Source organism: Lycium barbarum, chromosome 8, assembly GCF_019175385.1.
Source record: "Lycium barbarum isolate Lr01 chromosome 8, ASM1917538v2, whole genome shotgun sequence".
Lineage (NCBI taxonomy): Eukaryota > Viridiplantae > Streptophyta > Magnoliopsida > Solanales > Solanaceae > Lycium > Lycium barbarum.
The window spans coordinates 113,295,635-113,320,981 of record NC_083344.1 but is presented as its reverse complement, the minus strand read 5'-3'; the positions used below and the strand labels follow the sequence as shown (position 1 = coordinate 113,320,981).

The 25,347-nt window shown below is 34.4% G+C and overlaps 1 protein-coding gene across 1 annotated transcript; it reads left to right on the top strand.

Moving 5' to 3' along the window:
- The first annotated feature begins 21,996 nt into the window (after positions 1–21,996).
- Positions 21,997–24,870, top strand: LOC132605298 (protein trichome birefringence-like 34). The gene is made up of 5 exons (XM_060318494.1): positions 21,997–22,578; positions 22,660–22,831; positions 23,661–23,857; positions 24,160–24,321; positions 24,412–24,870. The coding sequence occupies exons 1-5, from the start codon at positions 22,241–22,243 to the stop codon at positions 24,776–24,778; spliced, it is 1,236 nt and encodes a 411-aa protein (XP_060174477.1). The 5' UTR covers positions 21,997–22,240; the 3' UTR covers positions 24,779–24,870.
- Positions 24,871–25,347: the final 477 nt, after the last annotated feature.

The following is a 25,347-nucleotide window of genomic DNA, read 5'->3' as shown; positions in this document are numbered from 1 at the left end:
GGTCGTCATCAGTGTCGGTAAGAATATTTCTCTGGCCCCGACCAGCCAAGGTAAAAATTCCGCCTCTGAAAAACTTTGGCACATAGAGACTTATAAGATGGTTGAGAGAATACGGAAGACTGACAAGATTGCAGAAAAATCGATAGCAACCAAATATCCTCCAAATAACCGGGCCAACCTATGCTAAACACACCTTGTATCGGTGGCAAATTTTGAAAATCACTTCATCTATGCACTGTTTAAACCCTAGAGTAAAGGGATAAGTATAAACGAAGGAGCCCGGTCTTTGGCTAGTGATTCTTTCATGCTCACTCGAGCCTCCATCCGGATATCCTTCTTCTCCCGGTTGCATTCCTTCCAAACCTTCGGTATGTGCTCTAGCCAGATCACAGATGGATACTCACTCACCAGTATATTACACTCGCCAGCCAGTGGCGGACCCAGGTTTTATACAAGTGGGTTCAATTAATGAATAGGGATCAACGATAGATATCTAATAATGTAATCAACGTCGAGCATAACAAGCTAGATTTGTCCGTTGCTCTTTTATTTGTTCTTTTTTATTAATAATGTAACCTTAAAATAAAGTTATTTTAAACTCCACTCTTTTTTATATAACAAAGTTGAGATTTTTTTTTTTTTGAAAAAAATCAGAAAAAATATTTACATTTATTATTTAAAATATTATTAGCTCTATGTAATTAGAAAAATCATTTATAATTATAAATTTTATTTACTAACAAAAGAACAATACCAATAAGTTTTAAACTAAACAAAAATAATAAAAAATTAACTAAATTAAAATAAATTAACAAACTATATATAGTTTCAAAAAATATAGTTTTATGTTGTAGCAAAAAACTATGAAACAGAGTACCAAAATTCAATTTGTAAAAATTTTAATGTTTGTTTAAACTAAAATAGATTTTAGAATATTATTATTAGTGAATTTGAGTAAGAAATCAAAATATAAAAGATGAAATAGAATAAAGAAAGACAATATAAAAGTAATGAATTTTATTAGCTAGCAGTTGACTAGCATTAATTGACTATGATTTGGTCTAACGGTCAATTATTTTGTTTCTTTCCGTAAAATTGTTGGCCAATTGCCTTGCCTTACATGGAGTAAGGACCCAAAAAAGCAAAAAGTAGTCTGTGCAACGTTATGAAGGAAATCGATCCCGCGTCGTAACTACAAATTTGAACCCACTTGACCATCGCTCCATACCCAAGCTTTGTGTCAAGTGGATTCAATTTCTTCTATATAACCAAATTTAATAATAATTTTCCTTATATAAACAGTAAATTCCGGACGAAGTGGGTTCAATTGAATCCACTTGACACCACGTGGGTTCGCCCATGTCGCCAGCCTTGTTCTCTAACTGAAAACCGGAAGTTTTCTGTCCTTGGAACGATTTTGACTGTCGAAGGTGGGCGTTGCTCATTGTTGCCCTTCTTTTTCTCTTGGTTAAAAGAGGAGACTCTTAGATGAAAGCGTCCTCTTCCATGATGGGTATCATCGGAGGAGAAGAAGTAGTGGTGGTGGTGTCGCCAACAATGACAAGTAGGTTAAGTGAGGAAGGATTCATTCTCTTCATGAAGAAAAGAAGAACGTTGAAGGTGTTAATAATTTGTATCTGGAAAAACAAACTTAAACAGAATCTGGAAAAACTTTAGAAAGTAAAAACAGAAACTGAAAAATAAGAATAGTATCTGAAAATATATTTAAGAATCAAATCGAGCCCACTGAATGCACAGTGTGTTCTTAAGGTTATTCCCCTCAATGTATCCGAAGTTGTTGTGGAATATATCCTCAGAGGATAGAACGATTTACTCACCGATGTATCGGTACAGAAAACTCCAGTGAACTGCTAACCACTTGACGATAGTAAAGCACACAGAAAGTTAAAAGAGTGCAAGAAGTTTAGAAAGTCAGAAAATTCGTAAGGAAAGAGAACGGGTTAGGTGCGCCGATCTGGGTCATAAATGGGGTCATGATTCCAAAAAGATTATCAATCAATCATTTTACCAAAGCCAAAGCCGAGCCGAGCCGAGCGAGTGGCGACGACGGCACGATGCTTGCCTTCCTCTCAACCCTTTAGTAACTAGAAGGAATGCTTGTATATTTAAGTACAAGGACTTTTCTTTTCACTACCTATGTGGGAGAAATGCTTCTTTCATAAAGCAAAAGGGAACAATTCATTTTCCCTCGACATTTCTTCCCTCCATTTCCCATTCAACCAATCATTAAAACCCAAAAATCCCCCACATGAATGGGGAATGACTATAAGACAAAGGAATGTACGGACAAGTGTGTGATTTGCAAGTAAAGATTAATTGCATCTGGATAAGTAGGTTTCTCTTTGAACTTTCCATAGTGAACTTATATCGGATATACTAAGTCAATCGGCAAATGTGATATCTTTGAACCGTTGAGCTCTGTCATATACCTAGATAACATAAGTCACACAATTAACCCTCAACTAGCTATGGTTCTCATGGCTGTGTTCGTTTCAGTCATGAACACCGCCTGGTTTCATAAGTGCATAGAGAATGGGCCTTTACTATACTTCTCCTTGAAGCATCTTACACTTTACACTCATATAGGTGATTTCTGAACATGTAATTCTATAGATACACTATGTGGTCATATCTTTCCAAACTTAGAAACCATTAAAAAAATTTAATGCTTTATTAACTCATTAAAAAGCCTTAACGTTTTATCTTTGTTTCTAAACATTATCTTCATCATGAGAATGAGTTGAGTTAATTGACAATGTTTAACCGTCATTCATAACTTTATTTTATCTCCTTGATCCTAGATCTTGGGATCTCCAGTCTACTAGGTAGAGTGACCGCCATGATGACTTATCTTAGGCCTTAACCCCATTCCTTTTGATGATCTTTCAACTAAATCTTTAGATATGCCTTTTGTAAGCGGATTTGACATGTTATCTCTTGACTTTACATAGTCAACAGTGATAACACCACTAGAGAGTAGTTGTCTAACGGTATTGTGTCTCTGCCGTATGTGACGAAATTTCCCGTTATACATAATGCTCCCTGCCCTACCTATTGTCGTTTGGCTATCGCAATGTATACATATAGGTGCCAAAGGTTTGGGCCAAAATGGAATATCTTCCAAAAAATTCTGGAACCATTCAGCTGCTTCACCAGCCTTATTTAAAGCTATAAATTCAGATTCCATTATAGAGCGGGTGATACATCTCTGTTTGGATGATTTCCAAGACGCTGCTCCTCCACTAATGGTGAAAACATATTCACTTGTGGATTTAACTTCAGATGATCCAGTGATTCAATTTGCATCACTATATCCCTCAATTACAACAGGATATTTATTATAATGCAAGGCATAGTTTTGGGTGTGTTTAAAATACCCCAGAACTCGTTCCATTTCCATCCAATAAGTTTGATTAGGTTTGCTTGTGAACCGACTAAGATTACTAATAGCACAAGCTATATCTGGTCGTGTACAATTCATGATATACATAAAACTTTTCAAAACTCGTGCATAGTCCCATTGCGAATCACTTTCACCTTCATTCTTTTGAAGTGCAAAACTTACATTAATTGGAGTCTTTGCAACATTGAAATTCAAATACTTGAACTTGTCAAGTACCATTTCGATATAATGAGACTGTGATGCTAGACCTTGTGGAGTTTTATGAATCCTAATTCCTAAGATCAAATCAGTAACTCCTAAGTCTTTCATGTAAAATTTGCTAGCAAGCATACGCTTAGTAGCATTTACGTTGACAATATCTTTATTCATTATCAACATGCCATCAACATATAAACAAACAATGACTTCATGAGTTGGAGTGTTTTTAATGTAAACATATGTGTTGCACTCATTGATCTTAAATCCATTTACCAACCATGTTTGGTCAAATTTTACATGTCATTTTTTGGGTGCTTGTTTTAGTCCATAAAGCAACTTAACAAGTTTGCACACTTTTCTCTCTTTACCAGGAACCACGAAACCTTCAGGTTGTTCCATGTAAATTTCTTCCTCCAAGTCTCTATTTAAGAAAGCTGCCTTAATATCCATTTGATGAATTTGAAGACCATATACTGCCGCTAGTGCTATTAACACCTGAATGGATGTTATCCTTGTCACCGGCGAGTATGTATCAAAATAATCAAGACTTTCTTTTTGTCTATAGCCTTTAACAACAAGTCTTGCCTTATATTTGTCAATAGTGATATCAACTTTCATTTTCCTTTTAAAAATCCCTTTTGAACCTAAAGGTTTATTTCCGGGAGGAAGATCAACCAATTCCTATTTGTTCAAGATTGATTCAATCTCACTATTGACTGACTCTTTCCAAAATGGTGAATCTGAAGAAGACATGGCTTCTTTAAATGTTTGAGGCTCATTTTTCTAGCAAAAACATCAAAAAATCTGGTCCAAAGGAAGTAGATGTATTTTAGAGTTTGCTACGCCTTGGATATTCTTTACTTGGTGTAATTTTCTTTGGATTGTCCCGTGGTCGTTTAGATCTTTCGTTGGACGACTCACATTCCTGTTTATACAGATAAATATTTTTAAAGAATTCAGCATTATCTGATTCAATTACTATTAACATAGATGTCGAGATTTTTGGACTTGTGAACCAGAAATCGACATGCTTTGTTGTTGGTAGCATATCCAATGAAAACACAGTCCATAGTTTTGGGTCCTATTTTAATATTTTTGGGTATAGGAACTTGGACTTTAGCTAAGCACTCCCACACTTTGAAATATTTCAAGTTGGATTTTCTTCGTTTCCATTTTTCATATGGAATAGATTGTGTTTTGTTTTGGGGCACTCTGTTGAGTATTTGGTTAGCTGTAAGGATAGCTTCCCCCCATAAGTTCTGCGATAAACCGGAACTTATAAATAAAGCATTCATCATTTTCTTTAATGTTCGGTTTTTCCTTTCTACAATTCCATTGGATTGTGGTGTGTAAGGGGCAGTAGTTTGATAGATAATCATATTCTAAACGTATCTCTGCAAAAGGAGATTCATACTCTCCACCCCTATCACTTCTTCTCATTTTTATCTTTTTATTCAATTGATTTTCAACTTCACTTTTGTATTGCTTAAATGCTTCAATTGCTTCATCCTTACTATTAAGCAAATAAACATAGCAATATCGAGTGCAATTGTCAATAAAAGTTATGAAATACTTTTTCCCACCCCGAGATGGTATTGACTTCATATCACAAATATCTGTATAAATTAAATCTAAAGGATTGAAATTCCCCTCAATAGACTTATAAGGACAACTTAGATTCAACACATGTTTGACATTTTAATTTATTACACTTGAATTTAGGCAATATTTCTAAATTAATTAATTTCCACAAGGTTTTGTGATTGACATGTCCTAAACGAACATGCCATAAATCATTTGACTTCAATAAATAAGACGAAGCTAGAACTTTATTAATACTATCAACAACCATTACATTAAGTTTGAAAAGGCCCTCTGTGAGGTAACCCTTTCTCACATACATATCGTTTTTGCTAATAACAGTCTTATCAGACACAAAAACACATTTAAAACCATTCTTGACTAACAGTGAAGTTGAAACTAAATTCTTCCTAATTGTAGGAACATGAAGCACGTTTTTTAGCGTCAACACCTTGCCGGACTCCATCTTTAGGAATATTTTCTCATATCCTTCAACTTTAGTTGTTGCAGTAGTTCCCATGGAAAGCTCCTCTTTGGGTCCTGCTGAAGCATGCGAAGCAAATATTTCTTTAACAACACAAACATGTCTAGTGGCGTCAGAGTCAATCCACCACAACTTTGGGTTCCCAACTAAGTTGCATTCCGTGAGCATAGCATATAGATCATCAATTTCATCATCTTTTCCCATCATGTTTCCCTGATCTTTTTTCTTATTTTTCTTAGGGGCCCCATAATCTAGAGCCTTATGTCTTGCTTTTCCACAATTATAGCAGTTGCCTTTGAATTTTTTCTTGTTTTGTTCCTTCCTCTGTCTTGAAGGCTTCTTCCTTTTCTTATTCTTTGGAGCAGCTTCCTCAACGATGTTTGCTCCCATAATCGTTGAATTTCCATGTGACTTCCTTTCGGCCGCTTTATTATCCCCCTCGATCTTCAACCGAATCACCAGATCTTCCAACGACATTTCCCTGCACTTGTGTTTGAGATAGTTTTTGACGTCTCTCAACGAAGGAGGAAACTTCTCAATTACAGCAGCCACTTGAAATGCCTCATCAAGTACCATACCTTTAGTAAAAGGTAATGGATAAGAACTTAAGGGTTCTTGAACTTGGGTTCCAACAGTCTTACTGTCCACCATTTTATAGTCTAGAAACTTGCCAACCACATTTTTTTTTCAAGTAGGCATCTTCGGTTTTATACTTCTTTTCAAGTGCGATCCACAATTCCTTTGAACTCTTAGCAAAACTGTAGACGTTGTATAAATCGTCCTCTAAAGCACTAAGGATGTAACCTTTGCACATGAAATCCAAATGCTTCCAAGCCTCAACAACCATGAAGCGCTGATTTTCAGACATTCCTTCTTCAGGAATAGAAGGGTCTTCATTTGTGAACTTCTACATACCAAGAGTGGTCAACCAAACGAACATTCTTTGCTGCCAACCTTTGAAGTTAATTCCAGAAAATTTTCTTGGTTTTTCTGCCAGTTCCATGGCATGTACAGTAGTTGAACGGCTTGACGAGGCAACTTTCGTCGTCGCCACGGTTGCCGCTGCAACAGTCGCCGCAGCATCAGTCTCCATTGGAGTAGAGGCATGAACATCCTTTTTGTTATACCCCATTTTAATCGGGTCAAAATGGAGTATAATATATTGGTGATTCCTAATTATTTAATTTAAGGAGTCGCCACCTAATTATTCTAACGGTGAATTAGGACACCTATTTTAACTAAGTAAATGCTATAAGGTTAACTCCGATTAATAGTCTACTTAACATAATGATTCTAGGTAAGGGTTCTTAGTTATCCTAAAGGGAAGGGATAAGGCATCCTTTAAGATCCGCTTAAGTACGGTTAACCGGTCAAACTTAGGTTAATTAATTAAGACTAAAACAAATACAAATATAGCATTTTAAACATTTAAGAAAATAGCTTGTAAATATTATCAAGCTTACAAATGGAAAATATAAGAATGCTATTTAAATGAAATAAGATAGTAATTTGTAGAAAATACTTTAGTTATAAGTTAAACTAAAGAAAGCGTGGGATCATGCAACGTTTTTATAAACATTCGAAATAATTCAATGGCTAGGTATCAATTGATTTTAACGACTTAGAAATATATTGAGTGACCAGATAAGATAGATAAATAGCTAATGTAAATTTGAAAATAACTTTATAAGCACTCTTTTCTTGGTTAATTTAGGCACTTGGCGAAAATGAAGGCTTCGAAACATTGAAAACTTGTTTTTTCTTTCAAAGATGCGCTAAAATACTTCGTGAAATGAATTAAAATATTTCCATTATTATACCGAAATAACGTCCCAATTAACTTATCCGATTAAAAGCTCTCTCAGAGTCATAAAATGAACCAAAATATTTTCGTTATTATACCGAAATAACATCCCAATTAGCCCACTAAATTAGGTGTTCTAAAATAGTCAAATAATCACACATAAGAACATAAACAAATTAAGCAAAACATAAGATGTGCTTTAAATGTAGCAGCCTTTCTTGTCTTCTCCCCTCTTCATATTAATTCAACCCTGATTGTTTTCCGAGGGGAGAAAGAGAGACCCGAATAGAGAGATTTCATCTCGATCGTCACTGGAATTTCTTTTGGCCGAGTTTAGTGAACTAGAAACACAAAGTGGAACAATGAAGTCGTTTCGATCTAGTGGCGAAATCGAGTCTCATTTGAGACTCCTCGTAACTCCGGATGTCATGCAAAAGAAGAAAAGAAAAAAAAAGAATTAGAGCGGTGATACCAACATAATAGAGCAGTTTCAATATTCAAGACAAACAAGTGACTTATGTATACATTATGTATATTTGAGTATGTTTCGTGTATACACATTCATAAAGATACTTAGAAGGTTAATATTGGAAATCTTTTGCCCCTGTCTTCCCGATGTTGCACAAGTTCCAAGGGATTTCCACGAATCCCAGGCATGGCTAACACCGGGGAGGGTTCAAGCTTAATCCATAATGACCAACTAATCTCCCCATAAATGTACTAACTAAAGCGTACTCTAGATATACATATATAAACATAATCAAACACAGTATACTTGCAATGCACAAACATATAAGAATTTAAATAGACACAGAATCACCACGACATTCATGAAATTTCCTATGGCATATTAATGGAATGAAATAGACTTCAGTTTAGGCCAAATATCAGTGTGAAACTTAACACACAAGAGGTTCAATTGCACAAAAGAAGTTCTTATTTCTCATGCCACCAGCCCAAACAAAGTTAGTTTACAGATGACGAAAACATATTTCAAGATAGTCCTCTCTTCAACTAGACATTAGCTTATCCAAATAACTGCCTTAAGCTAATCAAATCGACAATTTTAGCAGCTATTAACTTCTCAGCACAGTGATAATCCTTAGAGGAAAACATGCTAGTCCATTACTAGAATCCCTTAACAGAATGGTGAGAGAAGAAGGGAAGTGCTACTGATCTTTAGTTTGTAACAGCGACAAGGTTAGGCAGCACAAAGTTTTCATTTAATCAAGGGAACAGAACTAAAGATTAGTCTTTTAAGTGTACAAAAGGGAAAAGAAAGGCATTTAACAAAAGTCTTTTGAAGATCAGCTTCATATCCTCAGTTCAAAAAATCAGGGACCAAGTTTTAATACTTTTGAATTTTAATGAACTAATCTCCTCAAAGTTGATGTTTTAATTATAAGAGAAAAAGGTACTTTGCTCTTAGGCCTACATGAAGTTTTAAATCAAATAGTTGGCTGATATTTTAGAGAAGCTGAGCACATCACAAAAGGACAGAAACCAGTAGCTAAACATATTAATATCTGAACAGATACATATCCTGAGCTAATCCCACAATTCAACAGAATAAGGAAGCATTTAAGGACCCTTAACACTTTCGTAGACTTCAAGGACTTAGTTGCATCTTCGAAAAGGGAAAAGCAAAACAATCCTTAAGGAATTCAAGTAGAACCAGAGGCTTAATTCTATGTAGACCTAATGTTCCCTAAATAATGAAAGCTATTGACCATAACAGGATGCCTAGAACATTTTATTTCTAATACTCAAGCTTTAAAGGGTTAAATAAGCAATTCTAAACCTTATGCATTTTCTTATTCAATATGACTCAGCTAGGGTTGACAGAAGAGCAGATAACTAAGATAGAACATTTTGAAATCTTAGAAGAGAGAAATTAACAGAGGTACTTAAAAGGATCATCCTTTGTTAGAGAATTTCTTTTACTCATGCTCCAGTCAAGAAGTAAACCAGTTCAATGATTGATTAGTTTGACAGTACAGGTCTTTAAAAGCTCTGATTCATGTTTAACATGTAACTATCAATTAATCTTTCCTCAATCCAGAATCCAAAAGAGAGTAGCAAGGTTATTGAAAACAGCATACTTAAGTTGGAAACAATACTAAAGTAAATTCTTAAAAAAAAAAAGGAAAAGGAAGAGGGCGACTTATTGATTGAAACAGAACAAGATGTAGGAATAAGATAATAACATGCATTCAGTCCTACAAATTTGAGTTAAAACAAGCCAAACCAGATCCTGAAGTTATACATTAACACAGCCTTATTCATGATTCTTTAGGTAAACAAAACAAAGTGTGTAAGTGCCTTATTTTCATGACCCAAGCAGAAAATTAAATGTCTCAACCCAAACTCTAATATATGATATTGAAACTAAACCAAACTAACCTGATTACCACATTTCTCATAGAACAGAACTGAAACCAAAGATGAAAAGGGAAGGAAATCTAAACTGGGCATTAGGGAACAAAGGGGAAACACACTCATATAAACATTGCCTCTTCCTTATATAACTAAATCAGGCAACTAACCACACCACAAGCTACAGACCAAGATTTACTGATTCTAATTAAGCGAATGACCATTACAAATTAAACTAGTAACAAGTACACCATATGAGGGACACTTAGACTTCATAAAAACATACATAGCCAACTGACACACACTGAACCTACTACAAAATAATTGTAATTAAGTTTAATCTGATTGGCCAACTTAAACTCAACTACTACATGCTAACATAGATGAATAAACTAAGACAGAACTAACCTATATGCTAACACACATTAAGACTAAACTAACCAACTAATTTATATGTTGAACATATATGAAACTACACAAACCTAATCTAAGCAGAAACATGCATAACACCTATTAACACTAACAACTATTAGACTAACCTAACAGCTAACTAACAAACATATAAAGCACATAAACACATAAAACAAACAGGAAAGTACTTAAATTACTGATAAATAAATAAAAGGAGAGAGGTTTACCGACCTTTTTCGGGTGCAGCGAACAGGGTGCGGGGGTCTTAAATCTATGCTCGAACACCGACAACAGCGAGCTTCTACACCCTTCGATTCGAAACCTCGGGTGAGATCGAAAATAAACGCAAGGCCTTTGTAACAGAACAATATTAAGAGTAGTTTTTAAGAATGTTTTTTCGACCAAAAAAGAACTCCTCCAAATGACTAAAGAGGCGAGTATTTATAGCAGAATTTCTAGGGTTTGCTGGGGGTCAAAAATTTGGGCGAGATTCTTGGTCAAATCTCCATTCAAATCCAAACGTTAGGATGTTTTGCATGACATCAGATCAGAAAAAAAAAAAAAAAAGCAAGAAGATGAAATCCATTAGAGCTCTTCGTACTAAAAAGGGTGAAAGAAGAAATGATAAAGAAAGTCAAATTTGAACGCACCAATTAGGATTAAAGCTTGGCCACGAGGTGTTCAGGGTCTTGCCCGAAGTGGTGAGACCTCTACTGAGTTTTCGGTTGAGCTCTTGGAGCTTACTGTGAATGGCCATGAGAGAGAGAAAGAGGGAGCGGCTGAAGAGGAATCCCGAGTCGTTAGGTTTTAGGAAAAGAGATATGGGCCGGGTCGGGTAGGTTTAAACGGGTGTGGGCTGATTATAATGGACTGGTCTGAAAAACATTTGGTTGATTGGGCTCGAATTTGGGGCTCTCCATTGGGCTGATGTGAGGCCTTCTTGGGCTGAAAAATGTTTTCTTCTTATACTACTTTGGGCCTCTAAATTTAAATAAAAGACCTTCTTCAATTAATTATATATTAACGTGTGCTAAAACATTATTTACTATAAAATATATTTATTACTACTCAAATAAAATTATACGATATCATGAAAGCCGTGCGATAATATTTTAAAGTTTAACAGTAAGTAAATGCTATTGTTTAATTGCATAAAAATGAATGCGAAGCGTAAGATGTTAAAAGCGATCATGGCGATTGCAATAATAATAATAATAATAATAATAATAATAATAATAATAATAATAATAATAATAATAATAATAATAATAATAATAATGATAATGATAATGATAATGATAATGATAATGATAATGATAATGATAATAGTAGTAGTAATAACGGTAATAAAAAAATGATAATAGCTAATGACTACAGTAGGATAATGAAACGATGATATTAATAAAAAGATAATAATTGTAGTAAAGTATAAATAATTATTTCTTAAGTTGCCAAAAATATTAGAAGCGCAAATAAATATTTTGAAAGAAAGGCGGGACAAAATTGGGTGTCAACACTTTTCTATTGCTATTTTTCCTTATCTTTGTCAACAGTTGACAAAAAATTTAATTAATGGAAAACAAACACGGAACAGTAAACAGTGAAGATATATACGTTCAAATTGTTTCACAATATGTTTCACAAATAAACGATGAAGTTTTTATGTTCTTCATATCGTTGTACGGTTATGAACTTTAATAATCCAACAAAGTTTTTATGTTCTTCAAGTTGGACTAGAAAAAATCTAACGAAGTAGAAAACCTGAAGGTTTTAGTCTTCAGAAACAGAATACAGATTAATATATATGTAAAATAATTTCCTTAAGATTGTTAATAATATATATCTGGAAAAACAAACTTAAACAAAATCTGGAAAAACTTTAGAAAGTGAAAAACATAAACTGAAAAATAAGAACAGTATTTGAAAATATATTTAAGAATCAAACTGAGCCCACTGAATGCACAATGTTGACACCTAATTTTTAACCTGCTATAATTTATTTTAATTACCCAGAATCCTTGAATAATACATAGAGTGAAATATGTATTTTCAAAAGTCAAAATGATTTTATAAAATTATTTAGATAACATTTTACCATTCCTATTTGGTAAAATAATTTCTATAATGTTATAAAGCATTTGGAAATTAATTTACATATTTTTAAAATTATGATAATTTTTCTAAATTTAACCAAGAAAAAATAAAATAATTTACAACGATTATTTATTTAATTGTTTAAATTGTTAAATTGTCAGTTAGTAAGTATTTTACCCTGTTTAGCTCAAGGAATCTGATCAATAAGTAAATTAATCCTTTTTACCCCTCAATTCTTAATTTTGCATGCCCAACGTGCATTTGTGCAATTTATAAGAGTTAATCATAATTAATTAAAGTGTTTAATTCTGGTTAATTCCATAAATTATTCAATTGTTGGCTAATTGTGGATTTAATTGAAATAACTAATTTGCATGGCCTAAAGTTGATTAAGGTCATTATTGCAGTACTAGCCTTTAATGGTTTTGGGTTGAGTTTAAATCCGGCCTTAATTAAAATAACCAATTTTATGGTTTAAAGTCAATTAAGGCTATATTTGCAACTTAAATCCATTAGCACATTAATCGTGTTTCTTTATTTTGGTTAATTGGTTAATTAAGTCATATTTGGCCATTAGTTAAAGAATTTTTTTTATTTGTTATAATTTTGGCCATTTAAGTTTTGTCGCATACACACACATATACATGGATATACACGTCTATACATGTATACCATGTATATATGTGTGTGTATATATATACAAATGGGCTGCCCCTTTATTCCCTTTCAGAATTGGCTGAGTCTAGCCCAAAATAGGGCTAGACTCGGCCCTATCGGCAATATACATACTCCCTCCTTCAACCAAATGAACCCCTTAAGGGGTCATTTATTTTTTTACCAAGGGTTCCTTGTGAAGCCCAAGCCGTCACTAGGCGATTCTCTCTCTTTGGTCATGCAAACTTGAAAATGGTAAAATTTCAGAGTATGGTAGGCTCTTCTCAGTCATGGTATGCCGATTTCGGGCAAATGATTAATTGTTTTGCGCTCTCTCCACCATATCGCAGTCAAACAGGGTATTACCTTCCCCTTTTCTTTATTTCTTGCTTTTTATGGTCAAAGGAGTACAAATCCCTGTCTCGACTCGTTTGAATCCCTCAATCTTGATTGGCTGATAAAGAACCCATTGGATTACCTCATTTTGGGTCAGATCTGGCCGTTAAATACGTGTTTGGTTTAATCTCAACCTTTGATTGTTGTGAGGATATGCCGATTCTCAGAATTAGAAGTTATCCCACATCGAAATCAAATTAGGGTTTGGGGTTTGGGAATTTCTATTTAAAGGACCCTATTCTCCGTTATTTGGAGAAGTTTGAGCATATTGAAAATTCCAGATACTCATAGAACTTGAAATACCTAAGATTTCAAAATATTTAAGATCTTTAACTTTTCTGAGTTAAGTAAAATTTTAAAAGCTTATTTTCTCTTGTTTTCTGGGTCCGTGTGTGGCTAGGTACGGGGATTGAGGAACGAAGGAATCATCCAAGTTCATTCTCGATCAAGGTTGTGCCTAGAAAAGGTAATATTCTATCTTTTTTTTTTTTTTTTTTTTGCTTAATCATATGTTAGTCATTATATGCTTAGTTATTCATCCTGTTTTGCTTAGTTTGATATTGTAGTTAGTTAGTGTAAGGCTGTGTAGGGTCATGTATTAGCTAGATGTTCATTATTATGATGTGTTTAGTTTGTTTAGACTATTTTGCTTAGTTTAATGTTATCGTTAGTATAAAATCATGTATCCGATAGATGTTTACTACACAAGTGTAATTAGAAGTGTGTTAAATGGCCCTTAGGTTAGATAATACATGCTTAAGACATCTTTGTTAATAGTGTTGGTTGATGTGGTCTCTATGTGATAAAGGATGATTTATGTTGGGATTGTTGGTTTGTTTTAAAAGCTAAGAGAATATCCTATACATATGTATGCTTTGAACCATGATTAAGTTGTTTAAATCCCATGTTATCTAAGTCATAATATCTTGAATAAGTAATACCATGTCTAGACCTAAAACTGTTACGTTCCATATATCCTTTTGTTGATTAATTAGAGAATGTGGGAACTTGTCTAGCCTCTGTGTAGTTTCATGTTTGGTTTGGTTTAGTTTATTTGTCTTTGACCACTTTTCTAAGGATATAATAGAGAAGGTTTCAAAACTGGTTGGTCTGTGTTTATTGGAGTTTCATGAAACTATAATGAGTTTTCACTATTCTAAAAGTTGCTATAGTATGATATGGTGTCTAAATTGTTGAGGGTCTATATTTTTAAATCAACATTAGAAGCTAATGATCATGTACATTTCCATTATGCATTAAGAGTTGTTTCCTTTGTGTTATCGTTGAAACTTTACTGCTAAAAAGATTTAACTAAATAGTGAATTGGACTTTAATCCATGACCTACTTTATTTTTCACTCTTTGCTTGGACACTGTTAAATTGAGTACATTATTTTAACTAGGTCAGTTTGGTTCCCATGTTTGGTCATATGTTTGTGTTTATTTTAAAAAAGGGAGGAAGTTTAAGTTCGTAATCTCATCTAGGAGGTTTTTTGTGAACTATCTACACACTTATGTTGTTGCCAGATTTTAAAGAAAGGTTGGTCCTATTTTTTTTTATTTTTTTTTATGATCTTAAGTCCTATTTTGTACTTGTTTTAGTCACGGTTTACTATTGAAATTGTCACAATAGTTGGAGTCCTGCATGCGATAATATGAAAGCTTAAGTAGTCAACTAATCACTAGTTAAAATTTAAAGGGATCAATCCAGTACACTATTTTGAATTTGATCTAAGTCAAATATTTTCACATTATGTGGTCTGTTGATATATACAAGTAAATGTGTAGGTCAATGGATACTTGTTCTTGCTTAAACTTTATCCTAAACAGCTGGCCTAGCATTAGTATATAACTGTATTATAAGGAATAGGCCACCTAGTATACACAGTCATCTATTAAAAAAATGTGGGAATTCTATCATGATTAAAGAGTCCTGGCTGATGTTTGTGACTATGATTGAGTAGTTATCCTCTTCTCCGTAAAACTCTTGGTTTACCTTTACTTGGGAATCTATATAAAATGGATATACTAAGTGGAGAATGATAGCAACCCTTTTTATTGTAGGTGTGATGCCCCTAATTGAATATGCAAGGGATATACCTAGTGCATACTGGTTATGTGCCGTTGCTATATGCTTTGGTGTATGGGAACTAGTATATTTGGTATAGGTGTTGTATACACCCCCCCCAATTTTAGTCTTAGAACTAATAGTTATACACTGAAAATTTGCTTAGACTTGCCCCTTAATTTTCCATGTTTTGGGTCTGACATCTTATTCATCCTGGCCAAGTTGTGTTTGGGCTTGTTACATTTTATGTAATTACCTGGTCAGTACATTAAGCATGAAAATACATGTGAAACATGTTTAATTTTTTTCTTTATAATTACCCGCTTAGTGTTCTTATTTATTTAGTGGTTAAGCCTAGGTACTCTCTAACCCTTACCTTCTTTTTTCCCTTTGTGTTGCATGGGATTTCTGCTCTGGTTGTTTCTTACTTGCATAAGCCTGTTGGGCCTGAGCCCAACCATTTTCCTTGACCGAGTCCGAAAACAAGAAGAAAGGGAAGCTAACATTATTGAAGGCCCCATCCATGGGTAAAAATGGATGCTAGTGGGCTTCGGTAGGCCCACCAGCTCAATTTTCATCCTTTCTCCCTTACTTTTACATTTATATGTCATATGTGTATGTAATTGTAAACACTTGAAAAAATATTGAAAGCCTTATGTATGTGTAGGACTTAGGAAAATACTTAGTATTTTAGGAAGACGCTCAAAAACACTTTCAAATTCGGGTAAACCTCAATCTGGTATGATAATCGACACTTGACTCATTTTCTAAAAAATTAAAACTCTTTGGACATGTTTTAACCTGAATCATTTTCAAAAAAAAAAAAAAAAAAAAGGGGGGGGGGGGGGGGGTGTTAATCTCTAACACATGCATGAAATTGGTATTTAAACCTCTTATTAAGTTTTCCCTTTCAAAGTTTTAAAACTGGTTTGAGGGCGTGATTACTATGAGACTAATTTGTATTTTTGGGCCTTCTACCCTTTGTGAAAATCTAGAAACGAAAATACAAGAAGCAAACATAATTTTGGGCTTTAAGCTCACCGATGGACTATTGTCTAAGCCAAAATATATAGTTGTTAGCCATTTGGGCCTTAGCAATAGATTGGACTGAAATTAGACTTGAATGAAAAACTTGAATATTTCATGAGATGGAAAAGATAAATCTGGACCTGGAAAATCTGTAAATTATGACTGATTTGGGCCTGGAAACCTAGAATCAATTGGACTGAAATAAGATGGACCTATTTGGACCGATTTTTGAGGTTGAAACAGATTTGGCCTAGAATAGTAGCGACTCTGCTCGGGAGAAATCTTGGGTGTGTCCTAGTTTGGCAATAAAGTGAGTTGAACACTTATGCGGATTTTCAAACCAAAACCCCTTTTTATAAGGGAAATTTTTGGCCGATTTTTTTCTTGAAATTATGATATGAATGGAATGACACTTTGCGGGAACTTAAACAATTTTTTTAAGCAAATAAATACAAAATCACACATTGAAGCTCGTAGATCAATCGTATTCTACGAATATTTAATACTTAGGTGTGTAAAACCTCCCTAGGGGATCCCCAAAACTCTTACCTCGAACTTTGGTCCAATAAGACTTTTTCACTCACTTGAAAAAATCTTTAAACCCGGTCTTCCCAATTTTCTTTAAATAAATTAGGTGATGACTCTAAAATATTAAAATCCAATTAGAGCACCAACAACCTCGTAGTAACTTTTTTGCCTTAACACACGTAAAAGCGAACCGTAACACGCAGTGTGTCCTTAAGGAAATTATTCCCCTCAATGTACCTGAGGTTGTTGTGGAATACATCCTCCCAGGATAGAACGATGTACTCACACTGCAAACCCTTCGACGGCAGTAAAGCACATAGAAAGTTTAAGAGAGTGTAAGAAGTTTAGAAAGTCAGAAAATTCGTAAGGAAAAATCCGAGTACTATTAGGAATTTATAGCCATTGGGGCACTGTTTTTGAAAAGGTTTGCAACCTTTCAGGAAAATATTTAAATTTAATTCGGGAAAGAGAAACCGGTCAGGTGCGCGGATCCGGGTCATAAATCGGGTCATGATTTGGAAAATTAATTAATAATTAATTAAATAATTAAAAAAAGAAATAAATTTGGTCCAAAAAAATTATCAATCAAATCATTTGACCGAAGCCGAAGCCGAGCGAGCGACGACAGTGACGGCACGAGGCTTGCCTTCCTCTCAACCCTTTAACAACTAGAAGGAATGCTTCTATATTTAAGTACAAGGACTTTTCTTTCCATTATCTATGTGGGAGAAATGCTTTTTTCATAAAGCAAAAGAGAACAATTCATTTTCCCTCCACATTTCTTCCCTCCATTTCCCATTCAACCAATCATTAAAACCCAACAGAAAGAAAATGTATGAGAAAGACAAAGGGTGTGTTCGGTATGGAGGAAAATGTTTTTCTGGAAAATGTGTTCTTGGAAAATAAGTGAATTTCTACTTATTTTCTCATGTTCGTTTGGGTAGCGAAAAATAAGTGAAATTCTTATTTATTTTCTCATGTTCATTTGATTAGTATAAAACATTTTCAGGAAAATATGCACCCAAGCCCCACAACTTCACCCCAACCCCAACACCCCATACCACACCAACCCCCACCCCCTACCCCCAATTTTTTTTTTTTTTTTGAAGTTTCTAATTTTTTTTCTGGATTTTCTAAACCACCACATCCCCCCTCCCCCCTGTTTGGACCCATACCACACCAACCCCCACCCCCAATTTTTTTTTTTTTGAAGTTTTAATTTTTTTTCTGGATTTTCTAAACCACCACATCCCCCTCCCTCCGCGTGAACCCATACCACACCAACCCCCCACCCCCAATTTTTTTTGAAGTTTTAATTTTTCTTTTCTGTATTTCTGAACCACCACATCCCTCTCCCCTCCCCCCCCCCCCCCCCCCCCACCCCCCTCCCCCTAAAAAAGAATTCTTAAAAAAGTTTTAAAAGTTACTTTTTTTCGATTTTTACACCACCCACCCCTCCAATAACTACGTAAACTTTAAATTTTTATAATGTTTTAATAAAGGTAAAATTAAATAGGAAGTAGGGAGGGAGGGATGGGTTGCGTTGGGGGGTGGGCGTAGAGAAAAAGAAAACTTGAAAAAATATATATATATATATATATATATATATATTTTGGGGGGTGCGGTGGGGCGGTGGGGGGTGGGGTGCGGGTGGGAGGGGGAGTAGGGAGGGATGTGGTGGTGTAGAAACCCAAAAGATTTTAAAAAAAAAAATTGGGAGGTGGGGGCTATGTGGGGTGGGGGTGGGGGTAGGGTGCGGCATGAGAGGAGTGGTGCATGGGTTGTGGGAGTGGTTGGGGGGTGCATGGCTGCGGAAGTGGTTGGGGTTTAGTAGTTAGGCGTGAGAGTGGGGGTGGGGGTGGGGGTGGGGCGTGGGTGGTAGGTGGTGCAAGAAAAAAATTCAAAACTTTTTTTCAAAACAAAATTAATTTTGGGGGTGGGGTGGTGGGAGTGGTTAGGGTTTGGTAGTTGGGGTGGGGGTGGAGGTGGGGGGTGAGTGGTGCAAAAAACAAAAAAAAAATTCAAACCTTTTTTTTTTCAAAACAAAATTATTTTTTTTGTTAGGGGGTGGTGCAGTGGGGTTGAGGGTGGGGTGGGGTGGTAAGAGTGGTTGGGGTTTGGTAGGTTGGGTGGGGGTGGGGGTGGAGGTTGGGGGTGGGTGATGCAAAAACCAAAAAAAAAAAAAAAGGAAAATTCAAAACTTTTTTTCAAAACAATTTTTTTTTTTTGGGGTCGGGGTTGTGGGTGGGGCGGGGGGTGTGGTGGGGGTGGGGTGGTGAGAGTGGTTGGGGTTTGGTGGTTGTGGGTGGGTTGGGTGGTTGGTGAAATGCATTGCGGACTTACTTTCCTTACTTTTATTAGGGAAGTGATTTTCTCCATTTTTAAGGAACTTGTTTTCGTAAAAAAAATATTTTTCAAAATTTTTAACCAAACGAACATGAGAAAATTGAAAAATATTTTTTGAAAAATGTTTTCCTTCACACCGAACACACCCAAAGACGAGATGAATTTCAGACGAGAAAGATGAGTTGCATGAAAAGCTAGAAATAATTGGAAAATGATGAAGAAGGGGCAGTTGCGAAGAGCTCAAGGCGAAAAAAAAAAATGCAAAGTGAAAAGAATGAAGAAAATGAGGAGTATATATGGGCTTCGGAAAGTAAAAACCCACCATTATCTCGGTAATTGAGGTAAAAGTTGGCCCATTCACCGGACGCCATGTGTGTTGAGCATTTAATGAAAGGGTGTTCACGTCACTTCATTAATGTCATAAATCTTTTCAACTGCTTCCCCGCCAAAAATGATAAACTAAGATTATTTCCAATGGAAAATCGTTCTTACCATTTTTTTATTTTTTTGAAACAAAATTCTACTACTTTGAATGTTCAAGGCAAAAGTCCTTCAATGAAATTTTGTCAGTTTTAATTTATAAAATTCGGTTTGGTGCTGGTGGTTCTGTAATAGTAGGTGTTTTTGGGGCAGTAAAACTTGAAAACATGATTTTGGAGGTGCTTGAAAATATGATTTTGGAGGTTCCACTGGGTTTTTCAGGGGTTGTCACCGTGTTTGGAATTTTGGGTTATTCATAGAAAATACTTTTTGACAAAAAAAGCTTTGAAAGCGGCATCGTGCTACATTTATATTCCACATCCAACATCCACGTGATGATATATTAAAACAAAATCATGGTTAAATTAGTCTTTTAATTAAATAAATCTTTTTCATTGATTTGTATGTAGAACACGTGTCAACATATGAGCACCCTAAAGGATACTTGAGCAAACTTCAATGAAGACGAGCGGATTCATACGAATTCAATAATCTATTAAAAACTTCATAAATATTATATTTCAATTCATAATTTTAAAAGTGCTATGAGTTCGGTGCTAAAATTTTTAATGCTTGAACTTGTAAAATTTAACTTCGAATTTATCTCTAAAAGTGTGCTATTAAACAATCACAACTATAAAGAAAACGGAGAAGAGACAAAATTACCCTCGAACTATTCGAAATAAAGCACATTTACCCTCCGTTTGATTTTGATAGTAAAGCAAAACAAACATTTCCGACGATCGACTAGCAATTTCAACGGTTTTCATATTGCAACTTTGCAGGGGAAATTTCACTAATGTACAATCCAACATAAGAAATTACTATATTCACATAGCCATTTTTTAGATTTACATTTGCATAGCCAAGTTTCACGGTATACAACATTATACAGTAATATACTACTTTATACACCTGAGGTACACAATGCATCAACTTGATAAAAGTGTATATACAATATTATAAAACAATATACAACTTTATAAACTTATTGTAGACAATGTATAAACATTGTATAAAAGTGTATATTAGATGTTTATACACTTTTTTACAATGTTATACAAAATTATAAAAACTTATACAATGATTCCCTAACTTCAACTAATGTTCCCCTCTTCCACCGCCGTACCGACCACCACAATGGACATTGATCACCTACTCCCCCGCCGCCAACTCCCTACCGGCGGACAACACCAGTGCACCACCGTTGTTCATAACGGCGACACCCTCATCCACCTAGTGCGATCCTACTACTGAAGAAGATGGAGCGTAAATGGACTCTCCGGTGGCGGCTAACGCGGGTAAGAAATCAAACATGAGCTAAACCGGGTAATGAACTTTCCCAAATCAACAAAAAATGTAAAAATCCCAACTTTGTACTCATGTGAAATCAAATCCCCATAATCATTTTGAATAAACATATGAATTTTAAATGTCACATATAATTTTGAGTGTCCTTAACAAGTTAATTGAAATGGAAATTATAAAATTTAATTAGATATAAGATTGTTTGACTCATAAAAAAAGAAACAAAATAGAAATTACAAAAAAAAAAAAAAAAAAAAAAGACAAAGAAGACTACTATCTCGAGCACCATAAATGGTCGTACGTTTAACGAGATGGATGCATGTGCATGTATTATTAACAAACATTCTTCAAAATTTCAGCACGTTTATCGACAGACATAGGAAGAATCTTGCAGAAGATGGCAATAAACTAGCTAAACTTAAAATATATAAAATAAAAAGTGACAGTAAAAAAGATAGCGCATCTCTAAAACAGAAATTAAATATCATAGAATTACAAGCATGTAGAAATTAATGAAAGAACAATATCTTAGGGTTATGTTCGCTTGTAGTACTTATCGTGTGATTTACAAATAATCTATACCCAATTTCATAGTTAAATTTAAGTGTTTTGACTCTCCGTTCCAACTTTTTCACATAAATTGGAACGGAGGAGAAACTCATAATTAATGAAGGCTTAAACAGAGATTAAGTGGACTCATAATTCACTAGATCTCATTCATAGATTAGGTGAACTTAAACACATTAAATTAGTTAGAGAAATAGTTTTACGAGTCATCAGAGAAAGTCAAATAAAACCAACTAAATCACAGCTATTGCACATTGTTCATAGTACTACTAGTTTTTGACCAGCTTCTATTTTGTTTTATTTAATAATCCTCTATTCGTTTGTTTGTTGGTTTGATAATTGCTTCTTTTTGCAAGAAGGGCAAGATTAGTTACTCAAATATCTTTCAAATTCAACAACTTCTATTCCCTTGTGCTGATTCTCTCCTTGTTATTATAAGTATCAATAGTCCCATAAGTAGATAAATATCAAAGAGGTCCTTTGAGAGAAGAATATGGCAGAAAAATTAGTGCATAAATCATGGATAATTCAGTATAACTTGCATTCTATTTTAGGAATCATCCTCTTGGTCTTTCTTTTTGTGTCTTTTTATCTTATAGGGGACAATGGTGATGGTGCTAGTATTCTAGCAAATAAGCCTACAAGAAAAAATTCATCTCCAAAATGCAATTTGTTTGCTGGAAGTTGGGTTTTTGATAATGTCTCATATCCTCTATACAAAGAACAACAATGTTCTTTCATGGCTGATGATTTTGCTTGTCATAAATTTGGAAGAAAAGACTCAAAATATCATTATTGGAGATGGCAACCTTATGATTGTGATCTTCCAACGTATATAACAAACTCAAAAAAAGTTCCTTTTTATTTCTTGATTAATTTTATTTTTATGTATCTATGTTTTGATAAGTGTAGGTTTAATGCCAAGGGATTGTTGGAGAAACTAAAAGGGAAGAGAGTGTTGTTTGTTGGGGATTCATTGAATAAGAACCAATGGGCATCTATGGTATGCTTAATTGAATCCTCTGGAATTCCATCTCTCAAACCACCTATCTGGAAAGGCAATTTGATCACCTTTGAGGTTAAGGTAATTGCATTTCTCTCTCAGATTCTAAGATTAGCTTGCCAATTACAACATTAAGTCTTTGTTATCATGGATCAATTTGTGCTTTTATGGAAACCAAGCCTTTTTTTTTCTGATACCAGATAACACCACTCACCAAAACTTAGGCAGATGGAAAGAATTCACCAAGCATTTTTGTCTTTACTGGAATTTGAACTTTGTTCTCTATGTGATTTTCATTCCATTTCATTAAACGCTAGGCCATGTCTTGGTGCACAAAACAAGCCTTTCATCAAACTTTACTGTTTTTGTTTGTTTAATTTTATTGAAATTTATTATACATGAAAATGGTGCACTTGAAAGAAACAAACGAAATCCACAAAATTTGTCAACATTACCTAATTCAAATCACAAATACTGAGGTTGTTACTCATGCTGTGTATTCGTTGTGTCTATCTGTGATTAGAGGTTGTTAGAGATGCTAGCTTTTCTAGTGGTTAATCCATTCAAATAGATAAAACTATTATTACCTTCATCCCAGTTTATGTGGTTTGACTAGACATAGAGTTTAAGAAAGAAAAGAAAGATTTCTAAAATATGTGCTATAAATCAAGACAATAGACATTTATGTGACTATAGATGATCCCATTAAAGTAACATAAGAAGTTTAAAGTTCAACTAATTCCAAATAAGAAAGTATATCATTTTTTTTTTGTGGCAGACTAAAAAGAAAAGTATACCACATAAATTGAGTCGGAGAGAGTGGTTAATATCAACTAGCTGAGATTTTCTTCTTTCAAGAGAAACATTTCTTCTCACAACTAAAGTTTTTCATTTTCTATATATGATCAAGGAATACAATGCAACAATTGATTTCTACTGGTCACCATTGCTAGTAGAATCCAATTGCGATGATCCAGTGAAACACCGTGTCCGAGATCGAATTATCAGAATTGAGGCAATCGAAAAACATGCCAGGCATTGGATTGATGCCGACATTCTCATCTTTGATTCCTTCACCTGGTGGCTTGAACCCAAAATGACACTTCTGTAAGTATATTCCACCAAAATAAGTACTCCTTAATAGTTCAGTCTACACCAAGTGTTTGATAGTCTGTGTGTACATCTTCTTTAAGGAAAGTCGTTCTCACGCTTCAAGCCTTGTTTGTTTTCATTTTCTTCTAATAATTTTCTAACACCAAGCACTTCATATTTGGATTTATGTTAACATAAGTTATTATGTTAACATAAATTACATTGTTATCAGCTTACCTTATAAGTGATCTAATTGTATAAACATTTTTTATACTCCGGTGCATAGAACTTAAATTTTTCATGTTAACTTTACACAGGTGGGGATCTTTTAATAGCTCTGAGGCAATCTACAAAAAGGTCGGAATGAAGTTGCGCCGCTATGAGATGGCCTTAAGAACATGGTCAGATTGGTTGGACTTTCAAATTGACAGAAAAAGGACACGAGTGTTCTTCATGAGCCTCTCTCCTTCTCACAAAAAGTACGATAACGACTTAAGTTATTTTGTCCACATAAAGATCAATTCTTATAAAAAAAATTAAATCATTTTTTATTGTTTTGTTACACGCAGTGCTACAGATTGGGGCATGGGAAATGGTCAAAATTGCTATGGTGAAACAGAACCAATATCAAGAACAAACTATTGGGGAAGTGAAACTGATAGAGATATGATGGAAATAGCAGAGGGCTCCGTAATTGGGCTGAAGAGAAGGGGATTAGATATAAAATATCTTAGCATAACACAACTATCAGATTATAGAAAAGATGCACATCCATCAGTTTACAAGAGGAATTGGGTTGCTCCAACAAAAGAGCAACTGTTAAATCCAAGGAGTAATGCAGATTGTGTACATTGGTGTCTTCCTGGTGTGCCTGATGTTTGGAATCAGATTCTTTATGCGTATATCATGGACTCCTCAAGAGAATTAAAGCAATAATTATTTTTTTTATGTGAAAAGAAAAATCCAGTGAAATTGTAATGATATTTGTTTTTTTTTGGCATAAAATCTTGAAATGTGTGCAGTAGTTCAACAAGATTTACAATCATTATAGATATAGGAGTCCACAACCAAAATACCCCTAAAAAAAAGTGGGGTTGAACCAAAATATCAAAAAAAAAAATATTGTGATAAAAATACCGTTAATGCAGTATTTTACTGCGTCAAAGGAGTTAACCGTAACGGCGCGTTTAAGTCCTTTAACACAGTAAAATACTGCGTTATAAGACACACTAAAAAAAAAAAAAATCTATAACGCGGTATTTTACTGCGTTATAGAACTAGTAAAAAAGAAATTTGGTCAACTTTTTTTTTTTTTTGCAACACTTAGTGTTTTTTTTCCATACTTTGACCAACGATTAGTCGTGTATCAAGACTTTGAAACGTCAATATTTTATATACAACCTGAGATTTTTTTCTGCGTACAATAATATAGGCTCAATACCTCAAGGATACGTAAACGTTCGGATCGTCATTTTAGGGGTTGAAAAGGTGTCTGAAGTAAGTTT